The 12,766-nt window shown below is 36.5% G+C and overlaps 1 protein-coding gene across 1 annotated transcript in view; it reads left to right on the forward strand.

Annotated features, from left to right (window-relative positions):
* Positions 1–12,766, forward strand: part of BICC1 (BicC family RNA binding protein 1) — a 286,170-nt gene that overhangs the window by 101,539 nt on the left and 171,865 nt on the right. Inside the window, exon 2 of the mRNA XM_047071719.1 lies at positions 349–395. Coding sequence (XP_046927675.1) covers positions 349–395 — 47 coding nt within the window. The remainder of the gene's footprint in view (positions 1–348; positions 396–12,766) is intronic.

The following is a 12,766-nucleotide window of genomic DNA, read 5'->3' on the forward strand; positions in this document are numbered from 1 at the left end:
TAGAACACTATAGTTGGTTATATTGGTAGTTGCATTTCTTCATGTAGTTCCTTAACTATGAAAGGATGAGATTATAATCATCAATGTGTGAAAAGAGAGACCTGAATCTTCCAGACCAAAAAAAAAAAAAAAAAAAAAAGTGTGAAATTATCTAAAGATGTATAATTGATTGGATTAGTGTTTTGTTTTTTTACCAGCTTTGCATCAGAAATGAAGCCTGTTCTGGCAGTCACTGAGCAAGAATGGCATCTTGCTTACTTTTGTATTCTCATACCTGATACTTGAGAGGTTTTTGAATACAGAGATTGAAAAAGAAACTATTTTAAATGTGTATGTTTTTATTTACAGCTGCTGCTGAAGGAAAAGGCAAAAGTGGGGAAGACTTTTTTCAGAAGGTAAGTTGCTTTGTACTCCTGCCTTGGTGATAATTAAGGAGAAATCAGCATGTTGCAGTGGCTATACTCAAAACTCCTAAAAACTCCCCTTCCATATGAAGGGGAATAGATTTTCATGAGACAGCTGGAGATGTTTAGGGGAAAGAAAGGGTGAGATGCTCTTTGGGACATAACCATTCTAACTTCTTGCTCCTCCTGAGCAAATCTAAGGACATTTTTGCTTGGAGGCAGAGGCAATGAAGGCTGCCACGTGGGCTGTCCTGATTATATTCTTTCTCTGCTGCCCCCTATTTCTTTTTACCCCTATACATACCTGACCTGAGACATGGAGAGGAATCCCTCACAGCTTTCCTCATTTCCAGTAAGCATGACCACAGGTGGGATAATATAATCAACAAAAGATGCACCTTTAGACCTGCTTGCTCACTCTTGGTAACCATGTTCAATCTGTCCCTGTCTTCTGAGAGTTCTGAGTTTCAGTGAAGCCAGTCTGGCTAGTCATATATAACAAAGGGAAATGAGAATGGACCTGACTGAAAAAGGAATATGGGAAACTATGAATAGCAGTTGATTATTTCTAGTCAGCTCTGTTTTAAAATAAGTGCTTTATATAAGGGAAGATGTCTGTCCTTTCAAAGAAATTGACTCAAGTGCATGTTCTTTCATTTATTTGGATTTATTATATTTATGTCTTTGTTGTTGGGATACAGAAAGCATGTATGTAGAAACAAATATACAGGTGTCCTGGAGTGAAATAAAGCAGCAAGTATAGATGAAGTTTTTTTTTTTTTTTTTTTTTTTTAGATGAATAACGCTGGGGAGGGTCGTCAGCCTTTGGAAAAATCAACCTGTGTGTAACCAGATGTGGCCTTTTATGGCCTCTTTATTCTCTTGCCTCTGTGTGAGCTACATGTTTTGTTTGCTAACTTTTGCATTCTCTTCCAGGAATATGTAAGCAAATATTTTCAGAGCCGATGCTTGTATTGGCATTTCTTCATTCTGAAAGTATTTAGTTACCACTTGCTCTGTTCCACACACAAAAGAGACTAAAACGAACAAGGCATAGTCTCTGCCTTAAAGAAATTAGTCTGGTGTCTGACAATATTCATATAAATAGCAGGAGAGTCTGGGGCTATAGAGGGTTAAACACTTGACTGGGGCTTTAGAAGATGAGAAAGGATTTCTTGAGTTCCTGAGATGAGTAGTAGTTAAGAGAAGAGGTAGGCTTGGGAAGGCATTCTAGGCAGAGAAACACAATGTAAGAAGGCTAAACAGGGGTGGAAGGATTCCTGTGGCATTCACACTTCAGACCTTTGGCTTGCACACATGACATCTGAGGAATTCATAGTTCATGGTGAGATATAATATCCTATATGATGAAGTTCCTTATTTGAATGGGGGGGCCCTTTTCAAAAGGGAGTTAAATTTTTAAAATTTAAAAATGCTGTGCTGGCAGAAATAGTTTTCCAGCCCTTCTTTAGGCTCTGGCTGTTGAAGTTTCTGTACTATACCGGAAGCTCCTTACTTGGCATTATCTCTTAGTGATTAATATCCAACATATCAGTACCTGAGCATTTCAGAATGCCCTGCCCCGCCTTTTACCTAAGGCAGGCTTGCCGTGAGGAAGAACAAAGAAGACACATAGCAAAAATGACAGATCTGCCTTGGGTTGACTGAGAAGGTGCAGATAGATGTGATCTGTGGAAGGATTTTATTTCATTGTTCTTTAATTTGTGGATAGATGGAAAAAGCAGATTGTTGAGCTTTGTGTGACTGAGACATTTTAAAAGCTGAATCAAAATACGGTGTATGTGGTCATAAAGGACCTTCATTCTTAGAAGATTTGCTAATATTTATCACTCTTTGTGGAGCCATATATACATTCCAGCAGTTTAAATAGAAACACATGTTTGAATCCAGGAACATGTGTGCGTCCACCAAACCACGAATTGGAATCATAGATTCCATCCTTGGTCACAGGTTAATGAGGTCCTCAATAACTAAATGGGAGTAATTTACATCTCTTCATTTTCTTCTTTAGTTCAATAGCGTGTCTTCCTGATAAGTGTCCATACAGGATTTGGATAAACACCCTGGGGAGAAAAACCTGTAACTTTAATAAAAGGCAAACACCCCAAATTCCAGAAGAGTACTTTTCAGTGTTTGACCAGACAGAAGTAGACACTGTGGTTCATCTACAGTAGAATGAAGTAATGGAGAAGTATGGAATTGTTCTCCAAGAACTTGCTTCTAGTTTCACACGTATTTCAGTTTCACATAATGGCATTTTGGAAGAATTTAAGAACAAGAAATAGGCCACATTGCTGGTCATTAGCATCTGTGGGAAATTAATTTTCTTTTCTCAGAGTAAGGCAGATATGAAGGCTCCATATGCTTATTATTAAAATATGTTTTGGTTTTGACTCTAGGTGTGTATCACAAACCCAAATTAAAACCTCTCTTGAGTTGACTTTAAAACTTGACCACGCTTATTATTTTATAACCTCTAAGTCTGGAAGGCTACCTTCCTGTCTTTATTCTGGCTTTCCCTAGACAGGAGATTGGAGGAGTATGAGACTTTTATATGTCACTTTGTTGTTGTTGTTGTTGTACCATTAAAATATATGTAAAATCATATACTAAATCTATTCTCATGAAAATATTTGAAATTAAAAATAAATTTAAAATATCATTAAGAAAAAAAACCTTTAAGGATAAGGATTGGCAGATTCCCTCAAAGGTTTTCAATTGTAGCTTAACGACTACTAAGATCATCACATACATTGTTTCAGATTTGGAGCTGTAGCAGTTTATACTTAAATTTCTCCTATAGAGTCACATTTATTGTTTCAGAGATTTACCTGGTTTTCTATATGCTCTTTTACTGCATGTGTTAGGAATATTTTATTTCCCCTGATGCTCTCTTAGAGCAAAAGACTAACCTGGTATTGCAGAGAAACCCAATAATTTAGTGGCTTAAAGAACAGAGTTATTTCCTTTACTTTCATGTGACATTGTAAGGAGCATATTCCTGCTTCGTGGGTGGCTCTGTCCCATGCTGTCAGTTAAAGACCCACATTCCTTCTAAGAAGTAGCTCTGCTACTCCTTAGGGCATGGATCTCATCTTTGTGGTTGATCTGGGTGAGTACCATGTTCAGATGTGAGCTGGGAGAAAGAGGAAGAGTATGAAGGGGGTGTGCCCCAGTCTTAAAGCCTGAATGTGGTGTATGTTACTTCTCATATTCCAAAGGAGAAAACTTAGTTATGTAGCCTTCCGTAAATGTAGCAATGGACAGGGGGGAGGAGGAGCATATGGAAGGAGGATTGATTTTGCAAGCACTATCTACCAGAAGACCAATAGTTATGACAAAACTATTTGTGTGTGGTCAAAGTGTAATGTCTTCCTGTGGTGTGCTTTGAAACCTTTTGTGTTAGTTTGTTAGGGCTGCTGTAACAGTGTACTGCAACCTGGGTGGCTTGAACAGCAGAAATTGGCTGTCTCACAGCTCAGGAGGTAGTAGTCCAAGATCAAGGTGTCAACAAAGTTGGTTCCTTCCAAAAACTGTGAGGGAGAATCTCTTCCATTCCACTCCCTGAGCTTTTGGTTGGTTGCTTGGCATCTTTGGTGTTCCTTGGCTTGTAGATGTGTTATCTCTGTCTCTGCCTTTGTCTTCACAGGCATCCTCCCTGTGTGTGTCTCTGTATCCAAATTTTCTCTTTTTATAAGGACAGTGGTCATATTGGATTAGGGTTCACCCCAGTGATCTCATCTTACTAATTATATCTGCAGTCACCCTATTTCCAAATAAGGTCACATTCTGAGGTGCTGGGAATTAGGATTTCAACATAAGAAATTTTGTGGGGCACAATTCAACCTATAAACACTTCTTAATGGAGGAAATCATTCTGTAGAAAAATTTACTATAATTAGAAAAAAATTGCTAAAACTGTAAATCTTATTTATCACATTTTCCTCTGTATATTTAACTGCCTAGTCATTTGTACTAAATTTGTTTTTTTTCCTTATTACAAGTCATTTCTAAATTGTCTAGAACAAATCTATAATTAACACACAAGAAGGATTAAAAAAATGTAATCTGTCATCCCATCCTTGAAAGAGAACTACTGTTTATAAACCCTTAGCATTTTTTCTGTGTATATTAAAAATGCATATAAAGTGCTTTTCAAAAATATTCTCTGATTGGCTGATGGAATTATAAGTCAGAATGTTTTCATTGGATACATTCCAAATGTTTTCCTGTATGAATACTTTGCAAGATCTCCAATAATTGTACTTTTTATTCTTTGGCTCTAACTATACTTACAAAAGGGAGGGAATGGATACAACTTTATCAATATTCTCTCTAGTTCGTTTTCCACCTCTCATGGCAACTTTAATTGAAACACATGGAAATGATTCTGCCAGGATTTTTACAGCTCTTTGGGCAGTTGTTCATGGCTTACTCACTGTCTGTCCTGTTTCCTTTTAATCAGTGCTTTTTTTTTCTTGTGAAATAACTATGGCCAGATCTGGGAGGGGAAAATGTGTTACAGTGTATTAGGTGGGGATGAGTGTAGTGATTGTGCTGCAAATGTGACTCATCAAAGCACCATGCTTTATTTAGGAATCCTGAGTCCCAATGGCCGAAGAAGACTAAATCCAGTCAGCATCATAATTGAAAGCCAACTTTTCCATTGCATCAGGTTATATACATTATTTCTCCCCAAAGTATACATCACACATTTTTAATGTAGGGATATTTTTATAGTCTTAAAATGTGTCAGTTTGGAAGAATGACCCATAAACTATGGCTTTTCATGAGAGCTAAACAGTAAGACTAACATAAATAAGATACTATTTGGTGGCTTATGTGGTGTATTTTTAGTACCCTCAAACTCATCCTTTTAATTCAAACAGATTACTTTTGTCATTTGAGACTGGAAAGTAGGAAGTGTTGTCTTTGGGGGAAAATTGTGGAAGGAGTATTTGTTTCCCTCTACCAAATGAGTGTTTCAGGTGATCTTATGAGGAATTCTTTAATCTTTTTACTGGGGCGGGGGCTAAGGCAGAAATTAAAGAATTGCTTCTACTTTTTCGACTGGTCATTATTTGTGTATGTTGAATAGATCATATTCCTCTGGTAATAGAAATAAGTTTGGGTTTAATTATTTAAAAATGAATTCAATTAACTGTCACACATGATATACTTTCTCTAACACTGAGACTTTATACTTAAACAATTTAAATCAAATTTAATTAATTAAAATGTTTGTTTATTTTGAGAGAGAGAGTGTGTGCATGTAGGAGCTGGGAGGGGCAGAGAGAGAGAGAGAGAGAGAGAGAGGGAGAGAGAATCCCAAGCAGGCTCTGTACTGTTAGTGCTGAGCTAGACACGGGGCTCCATCCCATAAACCTTGAGATCATGACCTGAGCCGAAATCAAGAGTCAGACACTTAACTGACTGAGCCACCCAGGTGCCGTTGAAATTTGATTTAAGTAAAATTGGGATATTTTAAAATTCTAATCTTATAGATAATGTTTTAATATGGCTCACAATTCAAATGTTATGAAAAGATGTGTATTCAGTGAGTATTTGGTGTCATGGTTCTGAAGATATGTGGAGAGGGCTGTTACAGTGTTGGTTCTAATCTTATGCAAAGGTGATCATTAATGGATGTCATTACTAATGGACAGTTAAGCCTTGAAGCTAATGTTCAGAGATTATGAGTGGCCCTGAGAGTGAGTTTCAGTGAGAGAATTTGTCATCATGGTTCTCTCCTATTACTGGCTAACTAAGGATAACTGACCATCTATAAGGCTTAGAAAAACAGAACAACCCCTAAAAGCAGGTTGGTTATCTTTTTGAAAGTTGTCGAAGATAAGAATCAATCCTATTTTTATGCCTCATAATTTTCTCTCTCTTCTGTCTAGCAGATAAAGGTGAGTGAGAAAAGATTAAGAAAAGGACCATCTCAGTGACTTATTCATCATCCATTTTTCTGGTCTTCTCAAGTCTGCCTTGGTGTTTTATCTGGCATGAGAAGCTTAGCTGTTGGGCCCATATTTGTAGCATGCTGTATAATTACCTGTAGATTTCCATCATCATATTGTATTTTGGCTTTCATTTCTGGCTGCCATTTCATACAACTGCTTTATGAAAACCGTATTTTGTTTTTTATTCCTCTTTCTGCAACCATGGAATGGGGAATGTCATTAAGATTCCTGTAAAATGTATGTTGATGGTAGTCAATATGCCCTAATTACTACCACAGTTTTTTTTTAAGTGAATAATAATCTTAACTCAGTAGCTGGTGAGAGTTTAGGTTTTTCCAGTAAAAATATTCTTCTTTCTTCTTGAAACCAAACTCAAAGCATTGGGTCATATGGAAAATCCAGTTGAATTCATGAACATAGGTTTGTTTAAGAAGGGTCACCAGGCAGGACTCTGGATTAAATAGTGACACTCAGCATACCTGGAGTAGAATTACAATTGAAAGGTCTAGTTAAATGATTTATTGGTCTTAGTTTAAAAAAAAGGCTTTTGTATTATTTTGTAAAATGTTCTCCTTGAACGGATTAAAGTCCTTAATTCCTATAATTGTCAGCATTTCTCTTAAAATATTGAGATACAAACTTCTTTATTTATGGTTGATACTAAGATTTCAGGACAATATTCACACTATACAGATAAGCCAGAATTACACTAAAAAATGGATATAAGCATATTTGTGTGGGTCAGAAGCAGTTTTTCAAGATAGTGGCATTACCTGTTTTTGAGGAAGGATTAAGTTTGATTAGTTCTCGTCACAGGAGACTTGCTTTTGCTGTGGTAGTCTGTATCTGTGTGTATATTTAATTATGTCCTTTGGTTGTCATATGATTCAAATTGTTTTTATATCTAAGATAGCATAAGACAAATTCAGTCTTGTATATACATACAGCATCATTGGAGATGTGTCTGAAGATCAATCTAAAAGGATATTCATTGTGATAATATTTGTAATAACTAAAAATAACCCAAGTGCCTAATGTATGCTTGAAATATGCTAATATGCTATATACAAACTTTATATTTCTAGATAGGCATTAAAAAATCTTGCTTTTTTTGGTAAATATTTAACAACTTGAGAAAATGATCATATAAATGCAAAAATCAGGACAAAAGGTATAGCTTGACTCAAATTTTCTTACATATATTTATGCCTTGAAAAATGATTGGGGCAGGAATTATGCCAAATGTTAACAGTGATTATCTTGGCTGTGAGATTATGGTTCATTTTTATTCTTTCTCTCTACTTTCCTGCAGTGGACAGCTAATACTTTTAAAACCAAGATCAGCCACTACCAACTCATGGAGCAAAACAAATCATGATTGCTAAAAGTTTGAGGTTGCTCATGGATGCATGAATTGTTGTCAGTTTATAGCATATACAGTATTTTGGTGAAAGAAGTCTGAGAAGTCATCTGGTTCTGCTTCCCATCAAGTACTGAAGTTCCTTCTGTATCACAACAGTTGTACTATATATATATATATATATATATATATATGGCACATCATTTTTAGTGAATGCTAACTTTTTAGAAAGGCTCTGCCCATTTGTTTTTGTTTTGCTATTTGGAGGTGTAAAATTTTTTGAAGATGGTTTTTTACAACATCTCTATGCCTTCTTTTCTTCCAACTAAAGATACTTAGTTTCTGATTTATCATATGACTTAATTTTCAGACCTCTCACCATTCTCTTCACTTTCAGGAGCAGGATCAGTGTTCCATCTTAAATCTGACAGTGATATCTGGGTACAACATTTTGGATATACCCTGTACCTTTATAGTGAGGCCATAATATCTGTGATATTGATAGGATCATCAAGTAGCTAAAGATTATATAATCTTCAGGTGCTGTGCATTGGTACAGACATGAAGAATTGGCATTTATTGCTATTCTTCACCCAATTGAAGAAGAAAGCCTGGCCCCAATTCACTGCTAGCTAATATTTATGCTAACATAAAATGAAGATACTTGATTTCAGACTGGCAGGTCAAGGCCCACTTAGGTATTGCTTACTGCTCTGTCTCTCACTCTACTCTCTTGACCTAACATTTGGCTTGGAGATGATGTGGCCATTATGGTGGCCAGCATATGGAACTATAGAAAGCATCTCTCTGAAAGGTTTCACCTGGCTTCTGTGACTCACTAGTCAGAACTCCTGTATGATTTTCTTTCTTCACTATGGACTCAAGGTTGTTCTAGAGTAAAGGACTCAATGGAGGATTACAGTCCATAAAATTGATGGGGTCATTGTAGTGCCATTTAGTGTGACTTAAGTGAATGCCGTGATAGTTAATAAAGAGCTTAAACTTTGTTGACCTAAAATGGGTTCACAGAAGAATTAGCACATTTTAAAGTTGGATGTGGTGATGGCATTTTTTTTCTTCTAGACAGTGCTCTGATTAGTCTTGGATTGATTTTTTTTTCAAGGTCAGGCAGCTAGTTGGTGGCAGCTCACTTGAAGAGTGCTTTTCCAACTTTGTTTGACTGTTTTTTTTTTTGACTCCTGTTAGTAAAACATCAATGATTTTCTTTAAATCAGCAGTTCTCATACCCTCTTGGGTGGGCTATATGCTTCTATAGTTGAGAGAAGTTCTGTCAAGCTACAAGTTTTGCTAGGTAGGGTTCTGAGTTAGGGTTGTTGTAGTGCATGAGAGGAGACAACCAAAAGGCTGGAGGCAAATTAATGCAGTAAAATAAATGGCATGGATTTTGTAGTCTTTTATACCTTGTTTAATCAGATTTCAAAATCACATTAAGTTGGTTGTTGTGAAGTTTGTATCTCTGATATTTTGCTATTATAAAACTTGAAATAATGGTTTGTTGTAATCTCCTGAATCAGCCCTTTCTTGAATTTTGGGACTCTTTTTTTTTAAGAACAACTTTTTTCTTGATGTGTTTAATATTTTGTGCTTTCTTTTAGAAAAGGTAGATTATTTTTGGAATTTATTTTTTGGGGAATTCAACCCTTAACCTTGTTTGTATGTCTGAATCGTACTTCATTACATGCCTGCCTTCCTACATAGCCTACCGTGAAAAAGAAGAGGAGCAAGCCATGTTTTGTTCTACCTTACTCTGCTTCCCAGCTCATCTAGCCACCACTGATGGGTCTAGATGTGGGATCCAGTGATGGCCTTGACCAGTGTGATGGGCTCTGAAAACTCACCTAATGAGATTAATCTCTAACAAATTGGGAAACTAAGACCCAGAGTGGTAGTGGGAACAGAATGGGAAAGGTCATGATGTTAGCACGGGATGAGGGAGAATCCAGGGGGACTGAGTTAGACATTTAAAAGCTGGAATGATAAGGGAGAAGCAGCTGTGAGTAAGCAGAAGAAGCCCATCCACAGAAGGGAACATGGAACAAAAGCCAGAGAGAGAAGCAGATAGGCCAGAAGTGAGAGAGCCCCTACAGAGAGCAGGCAGTTTGTGCTGCTTCTTAGATTTTGATCTGTAGGTGTACTTGTAGCTTCACCCCTTCTGATGTAGTTGAGAAATAGTGAGGCCTTGTAATCAAGATTTGGATTAAAATGCATAAAAGCCATTCAGTTACTTGAATAATTGTACAATTGCCCTCTCTTCAAAAGGTTTAGGCATTCACACTTAACAAAATTTGGTGTGTGTGTGTGTGTGTGTGTAGAGTAGTTTAACTCCTCAATGAATGGCTCCAATTATATTTTGTGTTTGGGGTGCCTGGATGACTCAGTTGGTTAAGCATCCGTCTTCAGCTCAGGTTCCTGAGTTCGAGCCCTGTGTCGGGCTCTGTGCTGACAGCTCAGAGCTTGGAGCCTGCTTTGGATTCTGTGTCTCCCTCTCTCGCTGCCTCTCCCCCACTTGTGCTCTGTCGCTCTCTCTCAAAAATAAATAAATGTTAAAAAATTTATCTTTAAAGGAGCAGTGCTCTTTAGATGAGGCATAAGGAAATTTTCTTAAAACCTGTCACTAAACTATGTATATAGCAGCAATACCATAGTGTGTTTAAAGCATGAAAAAAAAAAAAACAACCACTACACCAGTGTATGATGAACACTCTTTATATATGTACTATATATGAATAGTACTCTTCTTTAGGGTGTTTCTTTTTGCTAGTCAGTTGCCAGCATTATTCAAGGAAAGGTCACCACTATTAATATCTTAGGTGGAAAAAGCTTGTGCTGTCCCTGTGTTCCAAAAAGATTTTGTTGTGGGATTTCCTTCTTCTTGGCCATTAACGTTAATATTGTTTCAGTCAACATTATACCATTTGTGGGAAATTGTAGTCAGCCAACACGCAAAGGGATTAGTACAGCATAACGTTTTCTGTTCTTAATTGTGGTTGAGAAGAACTTTTTGTTACTTTACATCTCTTTATGTAACATGATCCTTGAATTAAATTATTAAATCCTCTGAATGTTATTCTCTTACTTTGTATGTTTAGCAGTTGTGGCTTATCCCAAACTAGTTCTTTTGTAGTTTTTTATTTCTTTGGGTATAAATTCCTTCTTGAAAGAGCTGTCTTTACACTTTAAGTGGTAAAAAAAAAATAGGTTACATAGCCTTTCTTTTTTCTTTTGTTTGATGTAATCAGAATGCTAGGAGAAGTGTGTAAATAAATATGTGTTTTCTTTCTTAGCATTCACTACTTTTAGTACTTTGGTCACCCTAGAATATCGGTCAGTCATTCAAATTTTCTACTTCTTAATGGTTAAAGTGATGATAGGTGGGGAGTGAAGGAATTTAGAGATGAAACCAACTATTGGCAAATCTATAGAACCTTTAGTGTTGCTTTCTCAGTTTTTTCTTGACTTCACCATCAATTAGTTTTTTTAAGAGGAAAAAAGAAAAACAAACCCAGTTTCAATTCCCATGTGCCTGTTTACTTTGAGAGTTACCAGGAAACCTTAATCCCCTGTGAATGAGAAAATGTTTAACTTAGTTTGAAGTTGTTTTCTTAAATAGAACTTCTTGTTAATTTTTCTATGAGATCTTTGAAGACAATGGTTGTAAGTCAACAGGGGGTGCTGTTTGAGAAGCTATGTATATTCCCTAGGTTTGCAGGTTTGGAGAGCCTGTTTTCTTGTCTTCAGTCAGTACCTTGAGAGGGAGATATTAACAAAATTGAGGAAATAGTGTATTTCAGTACTTATTGGGAACATGGATATGTGTTTCTTCTCATTTGAGTACCACTCCACTTTAGTATCCCTCTCATACGTGAAAAATATGATGAGCTACCTCATAATCTGTGAATCTAAAAACTTTCCTGTTGTCTTCTAGGGTCCATGGGACTGCTAAAGAAGAAATAATTACCACCTTCAAAGGGTTTTCAAGCAAAGGGGGGAAATGCTTATAAGAAGGGGCTAGAGTGAATGATTGTGTATTGGCCTTACAATAGGATGCCACTCATGAGATACTTACTGCCTTCCCTGGGAGCTAGGCACCGTCCATGTGCAGGACTGTAGAGGGAAAAGGTGGCCATATAGCTTCTGTCCTTAAGAAGGTCACAATCTAGAGGAGAAAGTGTTTGAGTAGGATATGAGGGATAGGTGAAATGAGTATGTTGAGTATATTGGGTAAGATTAGATTAGGACTTTGTGGAAAAATTTCTGACAGAGAGCAGGGATTAGATTAGGTTAAAATGTCTTCCAGACCTGTGATTTCATGACTTCAGTGTCTTAATGGAGGCAAAATGGAAAGTCATTCCTGACAGAAAGAACCAACTAAGTGCCTTTGCAAAGGCAAAACAAAGGATGGGGAGACCATTTCTCTGACATATGGTCCAGAAATCAAATGAGTTGAAAGTGATATATATATCATCATATCATTTCATCTAAGTTAGTTATGCACAGATCCAAGTGAAAGGTTGAGAGGGTGAGTAGAAGGATTTGAAATTCAGATTAAATTTAGGAGATCCTGTTATCTGTATTCATTGTCTACTGAAAGATGATGAAATTTAAAAAGATAACTACACATTTTGCAATATAAATTGTTTTGCAACTTTTGACTTCTTTGTAAGTGCTGGGTTTAGTGACGTGTTATTACTTTCTTCTTCCCACTACTTTCCTGGATGATAAATGCATTCCCAGGAAGATGAGTTTTTAACTATGCTTTGAAACTATGAAGTTTTGACTACTGTAATGCCTTCATTGCATTTTGGGTGATAAAATTTCTAAGTTTGGAATGATGGCTATAAAACAAATAGCATCATTTAAGTAAGTCCTGAACCTTCTTTGATACGTATTTTTTTAAAAATGTATTTTTCAGGAAGACAGTTAAAAGTTTTGGTTTTGCAGTTTAATTCTGGCTGTGTTTTATGGAAATCAAACTAAAACTTCTGAGACCAACA

Source organism: Lynx rufus, unplaced genomic scaffold, assembly GCF_022079265.1.
Source record: "Lynx rufus isolate CCGP_SWC_20201006 ecotype Redwood Valley unplaced genomic scaffold, mLynRuf1.p SCAF_11, whole genome shotgun sequence".
In the NCBI taxonomy this organism is placed as follows: Eukaryota; Metazoa; Chordata; class Mammalia; order Carnivora; family Felidae; genus Lynx; species Lynx rufus.